General features: G+C 35.8%; 1 protein-coding gene across 3 annotated transcripts in view; it reads right to left on the reverse strand.

Annotated features, from left to right (window-relative positions):
• SNTG1 (syntrophin gamma 1) overlaps positions 1–15,087 on the reverse strand; it is a 358,445-nt gene that overhangs the window by 101,686 nt on the left and 241,672 nt on the right. For all 3 annotated transcript variants that reach the window (XM_037381799.1, XM_037381800.1, XM_037381801.1), the window contains 2 exons: positions 12,899–13,029; positions 6,433–6,562 (listed from right to left, as the gene is read on the reverse strand). In XM_037381799.1, the coding sequence (XP_037237696.1) occupies positions 6,433–6,562; positions 12,899–13,029 (261 nt within the window). The remainder of the gene's footprint in view (positions 1–6,432; positions 6,563–12,898; positions 13,030–15,087) is intronic.

Consider the following 15,087-nt stretch of genomic DNA (forward strand, 5'->3'; position numbering starts at 1 on the left):
AACTGGAAAGATTATTAAAAATTGCATTAATAGACTTAATATTTGGGAGAAGTTTGGTAGAGAAATGCAATTTTATTTCATTTGAAAAGCTATCATGACTAATTGAAGTTTGCAATGTATATTCCAAATCAAGACTGTAAGATTGCGTGTTTTAATGATGAGTGCTGTCACCACAATCAGAATGTGCCATAACAAATGCTCCAACTATGAAGACAGAAGTTTCTTGCAACAAATTTCCCAGATAAGGTGACTATCCTGGGAGAAATATTCTTTTCTTGCACTTTTTTCCTCACCTGCCACATAGTAGACATTGTCCTTTAAACTCAAAGACATTATAAAAACACAGATGAAACACGCTAGAGCAAGAGCAACACAGTTTGGCACGACTTAATTTTTTCTTTGCAGCTATATCAGTACATCCAAGAGGATATAAAATATCCCACAACTCTTCAATCAACAAGTTAGTAAAATAAGACATGCATCAAATTGCCCAGAATGTGAGTAAAAATGAGACACAGCCCTATGTAGCAGTCGGTACAGTGACGTAGAAACAGATGTGTTTTTAAATGTCAGCCTGGTTAAAAAAGGGAGGAAAGATAGAAGAGATTTGATATATGTAATTCTGATGCTGTGCTGACTCAATTTATTCACTTAAATCTATGTGCCTTAAGAGAATCATATATGAAAAAAACGAAACCAAACCAAACCAGCAATAGTATATTACAAGTGTGCCCAGTTCTGAGTTTTAAATGTTCCTACAGAGACCTAAACATCACTGTTGGAATGGCTACCTCTATAGACTTCCCTTTGCAAGGTTAAGAATGAGATGCAGAACAAAAAATTGAAGTGTCAGAACTCTGTAAACATCTGAATGCCTAAATGTAGAGGAATGAAGCTGGGTTAATTAACATTGATAACATACAGCTGTGGGCTGGCTTCAGGGGCGGTGGGCTGGCTGATGTAGACAAGGTGCAGCTGTGGTTGCTTCTGTCAAGTGGTTGGGCAGCCAAGGAAGAGAGAGGAAGAAGTGAAGAGAAGAGAGAGCGAGAGCATGCGTTCTCTGGGTGAAGAGAGATGAGGAGAAGGCAGCAGAGGGACTGGCATGAAGAGTGTGCTGGTATGTGATGGTAAAAGACCTTGTTGCAGCTGGCTAGTTTGGAGAGTGCTGCAACACCTAAATGCTTAAAATCCAGCTGAATGTAACATTTATTTGATAACGTCCAATTTATCTGAGGAGTTCTGTCTTGGGAAAAGTAAATCATATATGCAAAAAAACCTAGTATAGTAGTAATACTATGAAGGCTTCTTATAATCCTCTATTGTTTTGGTATTCACTTTATGAGGCTTTCAACTTCTAATTTAGAGATAGTATTTGTCTTTTTGCACTACTACATAATACACCACTGTATGAGGTTTGATACTAATGTTGATCTATTTGGATTTTCTCCAAACATGCGTAACTCAGTAACCAACAAAAATGTGCTGTGAATTGTGTTACAATACTATTTAACTTTAAGAGCACAAAATCCCTGAGAACTTCAAAATGACTAACATCAGAGCATCTGATAGTCTGCCATGGTATTTCAACTGAAAAATTAAAACATGAAATCTATTCAATTTGTATGAGTGACATTCAATTATTTACGTAATATAACATTCCACAGTATGTTCTTACTGATGATAGCATCCACCAGAAAAATGAGATGTGTACTACTAATTTATATTGATAACTTACTGAACACCGAATGTAGTCCTATGATAAATTTATTCTTCCCCCATGTGGAACAGATCATATTATTCTAATTAGGTTTTTTCTGTCCTTTTTTTTTTTTTTTTACTTTCCCCCTCTCCCTTTACCCCGTGACTTATAGAACCCCTTTACAATTACCCAAACTTCAGCATTGTAAAATAATGTATTATTGTTCTATATCTGCAGTGAGTAGTAGTTTCTTTCATTAGGCATTACATTTTCAGTATGTGATTTAAGTCACAATTTTGACTGAATTTTTTAACTTTGTTCAAAGTAAAGGCCTAAGTTCAGGAAAACACAGACATTGTGCCAAATTCATACTTAAGTTTGTAGGCATCTTAATCCTACTGCTTACACACCATTGCCATGCTTCTACCACCAACATGTGTGTGTCCCATTAATTTCAGCGTTACATGTTATTCTACCTAGAAAATGTACCATGATGGAATAAATTGAAGGTACTGTAAAGTGAATCTTGCAAGATGTTATGGGCATTCTCAAGATAAATTTTAAACTAACTTTTTGTCACCTTCTGCTTAGTAATCTTACCTCAGTTGCCTGCCACACCTGACTGATCAAGTTCATGTTTTCATGTTATTTCTTCTCTGTCATGTACTAGCTTCAATGTAAGAAGCATAAATGTGCAATTGATGCACTGTATCCCAAGTAAATGATGGAAAAGAAAGGGAAAAGTATCATTGTACTCGCTACAGAAAAATCTGCCATAGAGAAAGCAATGGGCGAGAGTGAAAAATAATGACTTGGGATGCTAAATCCCCAAAGAATCTGTTAAGCTATATCCTAGAAGATACTAACTGCCATGTACTTTTAAATTATTCTTTTGTTATGAAGACATAAAGCTTCCATCTTTTTTTTTTTTCTTTTCTTTTGATGGCACTTAAATAAAATATTGTGGCACCCAAACAATTTTCAATCAAATCAAATGTGAAAAAGATCTTGGGTAAAATCTCACCCCGGCTAAAGCCATTGAAAATTTTCCCTTCACGTCCCTTGAAAATTGCACCACATAAATTAGGGTTGTATTGGCAACAGGTGGCTCTTTATAGTGCACAGGATTTGCGAATATTTTCTTAGATTCTTCCAGAGCAGTTTCTTTAAAAGTCATGTTATCTATTGGATACTATACTCATAAAATTATTTAACAAAATAGATGGTAAAGAATAGAAATCAGTCTCAATTGCAGCTTACTCTCTTTCTAATCATCTTTGGCCTGCCATACAAACTGGCAGGAAAAAAAAAAAAAAAAAAAAAAAAGAGATAAAAGCCTCTTCTACCTCTTTGATTCATAGATGAATTAGAATTCCCAAGTCTAGGTTCAACTTAGTATATTCAGATTTCAGCACATGAACTTCAGTTTCAGGATTGCTTAGACTAAACTATGGATTTAATATAAATCCTGTGTTTTTTGAGGCTATTACTAAAACTGATGAATTTTTAACACAGTTGCAGTTCAAGTGACTCAAGTTGGAGAGAAACCCATCTTCAGAAATGTATGGTTTTTATCAATTCATCACATCATCAATTAGAGTGTGATATTAAGTCACGTCCAAAAGTGCAGAACACTAGTTCTAATTTGGTTCATAAAAATAAAAAGATTGCATACCTGAAGTCTGTCTTTTGATGGAAATTTGAAATGAAGTCAACTATACTAGTGAGCATATTGATATTTCTGTTTCATCTCTTTACTAGTCAGAATATAATTTCATGTATCTCTGTATTAAAGCTCTAACTATCTTGTTGCATAATAACACAAGTTTTATCTCACACTGTACAATGATTGACAGTCTAACCACTGCAGGCAAAATGTGTTTGCTTGCAGACACCATCTTCCAGCCTTCATTACATATATTCAGATAGCAACACCGTCTTTCAAAAATGATAACGTCAAGACATTTTAGTTTTGCTTCTACTCCTGCCTTTTCGTTATCTTCTTCCTCTCTGGTAGAGACTGGCTACACTGACGATTCTGCAAGTGAGTCACATGATCTTTCTGTCAGATGTAGACATATTAGATCGTGACACAGATTTTGACATTATCCTTATAATAATTTAGAACTATAGACTCAAACATGAGATTTTTGGAGCTGTGGTCTCACATTTCACAACTATAAGATATATTTGGGAACATAGGGAGATAAAGACATGTGATTCCTGCACACTTTTGTGTGGTTTGAATCATCAGATGACTTTTTTTTTTTTTTTCAGCCAGCCTGCGTGTGAAATATATTCAGATTTTCCGGTTGAAACTAGTATCCGTTTTGTAAAAATATCCAGACATTTCTTTGGCAGATTTATTCAAAGAAATTCTCTCTGGCCCCTCAAAGACACCAGTGACAGGATATATGTATCTCCTTAGGTACTGAGTCTGAACTCACCACCCTAGGGTACCTTTACCAGCCAAAGGAAGGATTGACATGTCCTGAGGGAATTAATATCATCATAAAATAGATGTTGAAAGTAAATTGTAAGGATCAGTCTTTGGACATTCTGCTTTAAGACAACTAAAGCTAGGCAATATGAATCCCACCCAAATCTACAGACCCCAGACTTGAAACAATGGTAAAGGAAATGCTTTCAGAAACAATTTAGTTTTCATAGCCTTTCTTGTTTTCACCTGCTTCTTTCTTATTGAAAAGGTAGAGGTGAGAAAGAGCATGTAAGTTAACATTTCTACGAGCTACACAGCATTTAAATGAAACAAATTATTTTCCATAACCCCTAAACAAAAATAAGTTAATTGAAACTAACAGTCAATTGTCCAAAAGCTCAAATAAATACCTAGACTCTGTTTCTTTGGTACTGGGTGGTACAGTAAGGGAGAATGACTGTAAATGCCCCTCTCAGAGCAAAAATGCTAACATCAACAGTATGTGTATGTCAATAACCATCTTGTAAAGAAAGAAAATACAGGGACCTCTAATCACATCTAATCATTGTTCTGAGCAACAGTTTGGTTTTTTTTCCCCTCTGAGTTCCTAATGTCTCTTATATTCACTCACCACATAGGCTGTCAAATAACTGATTCTTTCTGGCAACTGACAATTTAAAAGAAAAGCATATTACAGAAAAGGGAGTCTCATTGGTTTCCATAAATTCATATGGGCTATGAACAATTAGGACAGTTCTAAAAATAGATTAATGGATAATTATCATAAGCCCTACCTAACTCTCACAGTTTGTTTTACAGGTTGTATTTGGGATAAAGTAAAAACCGTGGCTGACATGAAAGTCTATTACTATTTCCATCTTATAAAACACCAGATACATTGTTTCTGTATTTTATGGAAACTAGTGTAGAATTATAAACTGTACTCTTTTTTTAAAACATTAATTATTTTTTTTTAATTAAAACATTTAAACATTTAAAATGTTTAAAACACATGTAACAACAGTGTGTTACCAGAATTCAAATTACACTAAACAACCACAATTAGTCTCATCAGAGCTACATAAAGCATTACCAGGTAAAATTTAGGTGGATTAATGTATTGTTATAAGTAAACACATACACTGCTTTAGGTAGCAAGAACCATTAATAGTCTGATCTAAAGATGGCAAGAGTAAAAAACAGCACCCTCAATTGTCAGGATGATTACTGAGACAAGAAATGTTCTATATAGCAACAGCATTGTAAGGATGAATAAATAACCATAGAGTTGGCTTATACTGCATAGAAGCTTGCAGATGGTGGATGAATTTGTCTGTCACGTTTTTATAATACAATGACTTTTACATATTGCTGCCAGATGGAACACAGTTTTGCATCTTGAATATAAATCTCCAAGAAATATAACTTACTTCCATGTGTTCCCTGTACTTGAAACAAAAGCAAATTCAGAGGCAGGTTTGGGAGACTAAAGCAGGCTTAAGGAAATCTGAAAGAATATAAATTAAATCCTCAAGGTGTTCCTTGTTACAACTCAATTCAAAATAATGGAGTTACCCATGTGTTCTGTGTTTTTTGAGGAAAACCAGGAAAGGCATAATATAGACCCCTACAGGAAAAACTACATGTCATCTATGAAATGCAAAATACATCCTAGGAAGGTCCAAAGACCTTTCAATTGAACTTACTAGTATTTTAGCAAAACTTTTGCATAACATTCATAACAAGAAATACCTATCACACAAGGTCAGATCATAAAAGTACAGTGCATGAAGCATAAATGCTTTTAATCTTTGCTGATAATGAACATTTGTATGTACACCACAGAAGCACCTTGTCATTCTCCTTGTGTTAAATGCTACTTAAACAGACTTAGATATCTAATTCAGATCTGAATAAGCTGGTCTTTATATAGATATGCTTTCTTAAACTATCAAGAAAGTACAGAATTCCTTTCTTTTATATGTGCTTATCCATTACACCTGGCTTTCTCCTGTGTGTCTGGTCTTCGTTTCTAATCCTAGCTGGTATTGCTAAGAAGCAAATAACTTTGATAGTGATGAAGTGAACTGTATGACTGTAGGGAAGAATATTTTCCCATTCAATGATTTCTCACAAAGTCTGATTTGGTGACAAACTTGAGTTGACTTCTTTCAGACAGCCTCAAGCATTGTTTATATGCGGACAATTCTGTGTGTGAACCCATTAGGCTTTTATGACAGTTATAATCAAATATGATTGGGAAACATTCTGGCTTACTTGGATCCATACTTACATTGTGCTTTGTGAGGCTGGAAATGTTACTTGCTATTGCTTGTAGCCAGTCAATACAGTCTTCAGCAGAGATACACTGAATTATTCCACTGCAAACTCCATCCACAGCAATTACTTGGAACGCATTTTGCCTATAGACATGTCATAACAGATCAGGTCAGAAGAAAATTTCATCTGTTCTAACATATCATCTTAACAATACTTGTAGAAATGCTTTTCTTTCAACTACAATGAAGGTCAGCCACTGAACACTGATAAATTGCTAGTTTTCCTGTTTTATAAATACCTGACATATTAAAATGATCATGCTAAAAGGTCAACTCAGACTATATTAAGTTTCCATGAAGCTATAAAAAAGCCCCATAGACTAGCTCCACAGAACCTTGACTGAAAGTGCATGACTTCAGAAGCTAAAAACATGAAATATCTGATGCATACCAGAGAGTTAATACTTTAATATTGCAGATCACAGAGAAAGACAGTGTGCATTGGACACTGTAGGCAACTATTTGCAAAAATCAGTGGAATACCAGTACATTTTTCTTAATAACTTTTGATTCGTTTTTTCTAATACCTTGTTTAAATGCAGTAAGATTCCTTTCTGGACATCCCTTGTTGGTTTCTCTTGCTTATAGAATTTTCTTCCTCCTCTGAACTACTAATAGAAGAGCTGAACTCAAAATTGGTCAGGTGCCACTAACGATTTTTTCAACTGCATTTCTGAGTATAGGTTCATTACCAAAATACACTGGAATGCCAAGAGACATCCCATGAAAAAAGCAGTGGCCACCTGGGTGCCTCTACCCCAGCACCTACACAATAATCTGTCATGCATCACAGACAGACTTTCCACAGCTGAGCACCGAACAATTGCAGAACAAGAGAAAACTTTCAGATGCTAAAGCAGTAGCAGACCTAACTTCTTCAGTAAATAGCGTTCTTAGCTAATGGCCTTTGGAAGGCTCTCAGGCCTCTGACTTCAGAACCAAAAAACCTCAATATAAATCCTTATCCCATAGTAAGAGATTACTAAACATACAGAGCATATCAAGTTCAAGTGCCACTGCTGGCATTCTGCTACAAACCCATCTGTTTATGACCAATTCATGGTTTAAATTAAGTATGTCATCCAGATTCTTTGAGAATGGCTCAAGTAAAGTGAGCGTTATCTTCAGGGTAAAACTGAATGTCACTGATAACACTTTCTGACATCTCAAGAAAGGTATCTATCTGTTCTGCAAAGATTTTGTTTACCTCTTGAAATTATATTCTAGATCTATAGAATGTAGAGATAATATCTATCTCTATCATAAAGGTCTTTGCTGCATCTGTGTCAAGTACAGGGTTTTCCTTCAGTCAGGAGAAGCATTAAAAATGAATTTGACACATGCCTTTTCTTTGAGAGTCCCATCATGAGAACTACCTCTTACAGAAGGATAAGGCTTATATATCCTAACATGATCATGCAGAGACCAGTGATTTATCTAAACCCATTAGCTAAACTACCAGTTTAGTTGCCTTTTCACATGGCTAGTGAATTTTCTTTAAATTCCCAAAGGTACAAACTGAGAACTACTTCTTTCAATGTCTCATTTTCACAATAATTGAGAAAGATTTATTTAAAGCATCTTTAGGTAATGTAGCTAGAACTTATTTACTATATCCTTTATTTTAAACGGCTATAAATATAAATAGTTAATTCTTTCAGAATAAATTTCGAAGTCCTTACATGAAGAGCATACCATAATGTTCAAATCTGTTGATTATCTCTTTCAAGAAAAACAGCATTATTTTCAGGACTTCCTTTCTTTTTACACAGCCTATTATAAACCAGAGCAGGATTCCAAGGGCTCTATGAATGTGTGACACTAACCTGCACAAGCAAAGAAAACCCCGTATGTTCCAGATTCAATCCTGATGCACAATTTTTCCTTTACGCTAAACACAACAAATCTGATGCATTCAGGGGATCAAATTGTTCCTACTGTTCCTAGGTATTTGATCTGTGCACATACAAAACCATTCATTCAGAATGTTCTGGCCCACATATCAACAAGCACAGGCAATAAGATGCATGGCTATCTAATAAATTACTTCTGAATGTGTCTGGGCAGTAGATACCCTTAGCCTTAGATTATTTTAATAGTATTTTATTTAATTAGCCTACCAGCCAAAGTCTGTAATACTACAAACCACTGAAAAACATAACATATTAAATGTGTTCTGTATTAAATAGAACAAATAGTAGATTAATCATTTTATAATACAGCAAACACTGTTACAATCAGATGAATTGTCATTCAGCTACACGTTTCAGGTTCTCTGACTTCTGGAACACAAGAGTTATACTTGAAATTAGTAAGTTTTCCAAGATTAACCTGAATGACCTCTGGAATTCATGCATCTCAAGCTTTCCACTAGAAAAGCTAGAATATGATTATGAGGCATAATAGTGTATGTGATAACAAGATGATGTATTTCTGTGCCAGCCTTTTCAAACTCTGAAATATAAAAAGTTATTAAGCTTTATATAGTGAAAACAGCCTTGTAAATACTAACTACAGAAAACGCAATTAATTAAATCCTATTTCATGTTGCTTTCTTACATTATTTTCAATATCCTTTCCTTAATGTTGCTCTTTATAGCAGTATCTTTTAAAAATTATCTGCCTTTCTCTCATAAAAAGTTTTGAGAGGGAGTCACACTTTAAAATGTTTAAAGTAATTTAAAACACATATAAACTGCCTGCTAGCAACATAAACTGTTGGTTATATTCTTTTTTGAAGAAAATCCCACTTCCTCTCATATTTATACTGCATTTTTATTTAAGTACTTATATTTCCTCATGTTAGACAGCACAGAAGGACACAAAGAGAAAATAAGCAGAGCAGTTTTTCAAGATTTGAGTACTAATGCAGTTATCTTGTTTTGTATTAATACACTTTTCAATTTATTTTCCAGAATTTCAAATCTCAGTAATACCACTTCTACCTGAAAAAAATTTCTAACATACAGGTTCTACAATGCGTACTTTAAGCTTCTGTTTTATCGATGCAGAAGACTGAATTTTAAAACCCTAAATCTATGAACAGTTGAATATGTCCTAATTTTCCACATGAGTAATTCTATTCAATTTAATATCTTATCTGAAGTATACAGCAGAACAGATCTCAGATCTGACTTTTTAGGATTTTGAGCCCTTTATGCTTCATGCTCTTAATTATTTCTATTTCAACCATTCTTAAACATTAAGCTGAAACACCTCCTGCCTCAGTGGTGACTCTTTCCTGTTCCCTTTCAGTTCAGGCAATAAACCATTGTAGCCTTTGGTTTACACCCTGAATTCCTGGGACAGCCATTGCTCCTCAATAGAACAAGGATTATGCAGCCATGTAAATATGATTTTGCTACTACCAGTCAATAGCTGCAGCCTGTTTTTAGCTTCACAATTACCTGCTGGTGAAACACCTAGTGCCTAACCTGCTTTAACTGCAGCTCTGTGAAGAGGAAAAATGCTGGCAATCCCACCTAGCGTACTTCTAAGAAACAACAGCCCTTATAATCAACTAAGGCCATTGGAGGCTTTTGTGCAACTTTCAAATGTTTGCTGAGACCAAAGAGAAGGAAGCAGGGTGTTATAAGAAACAATAGAATTAACTGCATGCAAATCCCAAGCTGAGGTTGAAGAACTCCCCTGTTTTGGCAGGGGTGTCATAAACCCACCCCTGGGGGCAGATGGTAACTGTTGACTGTAGGACCCATAGAAACACTGGAAGGGTGAGCGTAACAGAAAAAAAAGATACGGGGAAGGTTCTTTCACAAAACAGTCTTTCCAGAAAGATTAATGAAGCTTTTCTTTATTAATACGGTAAATTTACATGTGTTTGAATGGAGGACCAGGAAATTTTAAACTGCTAATGCCTGATGAGCTGACAGGGTATAGCATAACACATTATTCTTCCCAGACTCCCACATCTAAGCTGGCAGATATGAAGGCACAGGAAAGCTAGAGTTTATTTCAATTAGTAAGGCCTCACAGCCTCATAATGAGAAGTCCTTTGTGCTTATTTCAAGAGTTTAATGTTTCTGATTGGTTAGAATAAGGAATAATGGAGAAAAATGCTGTGTAACTACACATCTGTCTTCTGGTTAATGACTTACATGCTGGAATGCACAGAATTCTTTAGCGTTAGTGTTGGAACTTCATTCTTATATATACAGGTGATAAATTAATCCACACAATGCCTAGGTATTTAAAACTTTTAACAAGCATGAGCTTATTGATCTGCTTTGTCCTGTTGGATTTTTTAGCTACTTTCTTTTCTATGTGATTGCGTAATACATAAAAAAAGTGAACATTCCAGAATATTCTTGTCTTCCCTTCTGATTTCTTCTGATTTACTAGGATAATATTAAACTAAACAATGACAAGTTGTAGGTCTATGTGACTGTACTGGGTCTGGCTGAGCCCTGTAGCAGCCCTCAAAGTGCTGTGCTTTGCACTGGTAGGTAGAAAAGGTGATGATAACACACCAGTGTTTTGGATGCTGCAGAGCAGTGCTCGCATAGCATCAGGGCTCCAGCATTCCCCATGCGTCACCCAGTAGGGCTGTTAGTAGGCAAGATCTTGGGAGAGAACATAGCTGGAACAGCTGACCCAAACTGACCAAAGGGATATTCCATACCATATGATGTCTGCTCAGCAACAAAAGCTAAGAGAACAGAGGAGTGGGGGGATTCATTATCACAACATTTCTCTTCCAGAGCAACCACTATGCATATTGAAGCCTTACTTCTTGGAAAATGAATGGACACCACTGCCTGATGGGAGGCTGAAAATAAATCTGTTTTCCTTTCCTTCCGTGCACAGCCTTTGCTTTTGCTTTATTAAGCTGCCTTTATCTCGACCCATGACTTTTCTTCCATCTTATTTTCTCTGCCCTCCCCTCCCCTGCTAAGAAGGGGAGTGATAGAGTCCCTTGGTGGGCACCTGGTGTCCAGCCATGGTCATCCCAAAACAATGTTGCAATAAATTTAAACCTGACTATGAGCTTTGGACAGCTCTCCCAGTGATTGGGGGAAAAATCACAATGAAATTCAATGTTAACAAATGCAAAGTAACACATATGGGGAAAAAAAATAACCTTAGCTATATGTAAGCAACAACCCTAATGTAGCTATAAACATTGACGAAAGAAATATAAGAGTTACTACAAACATTTCTCTGAAAACCATCACCTTCATGCTCAGTGACAGTCAAAAGGTAATAGATTATTACAAAGTATGTAAGATAAAAACAGTAAAAAAGTGGAAAACATCATTAAGTCTTAATATAAATCATGATGGATCCTCCTTGCAGTCCCAATCACCTTGTCATATATAAGATATATTAGAAAAGAAACGGAGAGAATGACAAGGATAATCAGAAGTAGATAAGGGTTTCCCTAAAATGAGGTCACAATAGGGATCCTTCAAATTGGAAAAGAGAAGACAGTCATCTGAAATTATAAAAACATAAATCAAGAATGCTTATTTAACATTTCCCCCTGGTCAAAGCCCAGAGTCCACTCTTTTTCCCCTCCTGGGGGACCAGTGGCCTGTGCTTGAAGCCAGCTCTGCCATGGTGTGGCTGTGGGATTTGGGATCGGAGTTCTGTGGAAGAGCTTGGGGTGAAGGCTGTCTCACACTTCACTAGGGAGCTGCTTATCAGCTCAGGCTCTCACCCTTGGTCCTCGCTTCAGTTTGGCTGCAGCTACAGCCATGCCTGGACATATATTCTGCTGATTCGGATCTGACCTGTAGGATCACTTCCCAGCCTGACCTGAGCCGCACCTCATCAGGATGGATTCATCTGAAGATCACCCCTAGGCCTGCTCTGCTCCCCTGCTGGGTGCAGTGGGACAGGGCCCTTGTCTGTGTGGACACTGCCTCATCCAGCCTTGCTACCACCTTCTGCTCTTGGTTCAACTTCCACATGAGGCAGCCAGCCACTGCTGTTCCTGAACAACAAGATTATTTCACCCAATGAAGTTACCAAGCAAGACATTTAACTCAAACAGAAGGAAGTACTTATTAAAAATATAATTACATTGTAGAGCTCAATGGCACAGTTCATTGCAAAAAACCAGAGCTATAAAATAAAGCAGCTCATAAAGAATCTTTTGAGGACGGGAACATGAACAGTTACTAAATATGATGACCTATGTGCAATCTCAAACTGAGAAATGTGCAGACCACTGGGTGCAAGTGGAAAGATCACACATCTTCCTCACATACCTGGTCCTGGCTGATGTCAGAGCAGAATATTGGCTAAGGTGGACCTAGAGAGACCTTTATCAAAGTTCTTATGTTTTATGTCTCTGACAGCTTAAGTGGAACTAATAATGACATTCCTTTACACAAGTCAACTCCCTAAGGCTCATATCTGTCAGTCAAGAAGTCGTTTCAACCTTCTGAACTTTTTTACCTGCACAAATCTGATCCTGGAACGTACTGGGAAAATCGTGAATGAAGAAGTGGAATTAATCGGAGATCACACCACCTTTTTTCCCACCTAAGTCCTGGGGATGCTGGCCATGAGGAACATGATAATGTATCCTGAAAAACATTAAAAAGTCCTCAGTTTTGGGCTTCATTAGAAGTACTCATTAGATTTGGAAAGAGAGAGATAAGGCTTAGGAGACTTTATATTCCATTTGGCAGTATTCCACTTTCCCCAGATCATTTGGCATCAGTTTTAGCTAGCACTGGAGATATTCTGAACTTTTTCTCGCAAATAAAATAATTCTATATAGACCTCCACATCAATATGCTTAGAGGAAGTGTGAGAAACACTATTCTAAAAACCTAGGGAAACAGATTGTGTCCTTTTTTTAAAAAATAATTAGTTATGAATAAAAATGACCATCTACTACATATCACATCATCAGCTACTAGTTTTATACCTGTACCTTGTATAAAGGTGATGTCTAAATTTTTCACTATACACCCATAATTTACTCATTTCCTGTGGCCATGCACATATATACATACATGTCTGTTCTAATGACATCACTCAAGAAGTGGTAACTGTGCATGAGATTTAACATGTGATGAAAGTTGTTTAGTCAAAACTACATGCTTATGATGAGTATTTCCGTTTTACTTATTTAGACAAGACATTACTTATACAAAAATAGAAATTCATCATGTCTATGTTCATATCTACAATGTATATTTAATTATCTAGTCTAATTTCACCAGTATTACAGAATACAGACTTGAATGAGAGATGCTTATAGAAAGTGAAATGATCAATATTTATTTTTAAAAATCCAACACCTCTTCCTTTCTTTAAAAAACACTTTACAAAATAGTGCTAGTGATCATGTTATTTCTCCGAAGAAGCATGGTGCTCACTGAAATGTATGTACTATTTTCAGTATATCAGTAAAACTGTACCTGCCAATCCTACATCATTTAATTTTTTTTAATCTCAGACTCGATATTTTTTCTTACCTGTATCTTCTACAAAATAAATATTGCAAAAATTTAGTACTCCTTGTATCTTTCTAGAGTGTAATTTTTGTGTAAGATTGACGGAATTACAAAGCTTTGCCAACTTGAACTTTACTTTTACATATATGTTCCTGTATCTTTTATGTATATAAAATAATGATCACTATGGACATCAATTTAGCTGAACAGCAGGTTTTTCATAAATAGATTCACTGATTTAAAACACTGAATCTCTGGTGAAACATTCAATAGATTCAATCCAAATTAATAAATGATTGACTAGGAAGACTAAGCCAGGATGTTGTTTTGACATGCTTTCAGGAACCTTTCTTCAGCTGTGATTAAACTTGAGGGAAAAAGCTGAAATGCAGCAAAAAGTTCACATGCAAACTCTAGGCATAGATCTGGTAGCACCAGAAATTTTAACCCTACCTTTAGCCTGCATAACATTTTGAATTTTTAACAAAAGACCCAAACCAGTCCTGTCTACTCTAAATTTTGACTCAGAAGTCTCTTTCATGGCTATAAATTAAAAAATAGACTATGGCCATAAGTCATAATGAATTCTAGAGAATATTCTGAGAAAAATGAAGGACCACGTCTTAAGAGTTGTACAGAATTTAGGAATTAATACAGAGGTCTCATTTGCTTTTATGAAGCATTCTATTCCCATTACCAGGGGACATCTGAGGTAAGAACCACATCCTGGTCTTCAGTATAAGAATTTAATTTAGAGTGAATTATAGACTCAACATATCTGATTATATTATTTAAACTGAAAGAAAAAGACTTGGTTTCACTAAATTATTATCACTTCAAATAGAAACTGTAGCTAGTTTAGATCAGTTTCAACACCTGCAGAAAAAAAAAACCCAAAAATGAAAGCATGTTCTTTATTATGAACGCAAAGTTAGCATTGAAGTGGCTAGCAGAGTAAGTTTAGATCTGCTGCAGTGGCCTTTCTACATGCATACATATATAGACTGTTGACATGAGTCTACTTCTCTTGTTGCTGTACTAGTTATATATAATACATATGTATGTAGATTTTTTGTTAATTGTCCTGCATTAAGACACCGATTTTATTGGCTTTATAACATTTTTATGAGTTCCAGCTCCTAGAAACATGTATAAATCCTAAAGGTTTCCTGGATTATA

This window comes from Falco rusticolus, chromosome 3 (genome assembly GCF_015220075.1).
Source record: "Falco rusticolus isolate bFalRus1 chromosome 3, bFalRus1.pri, whole genome shotgun sequence".
Classification (NCBI taxonomy): Eukaryota; Metazoa; Chordata; class Aves; order Falconiformes; family Falconidae; genus Falco; species Falco rusticolus.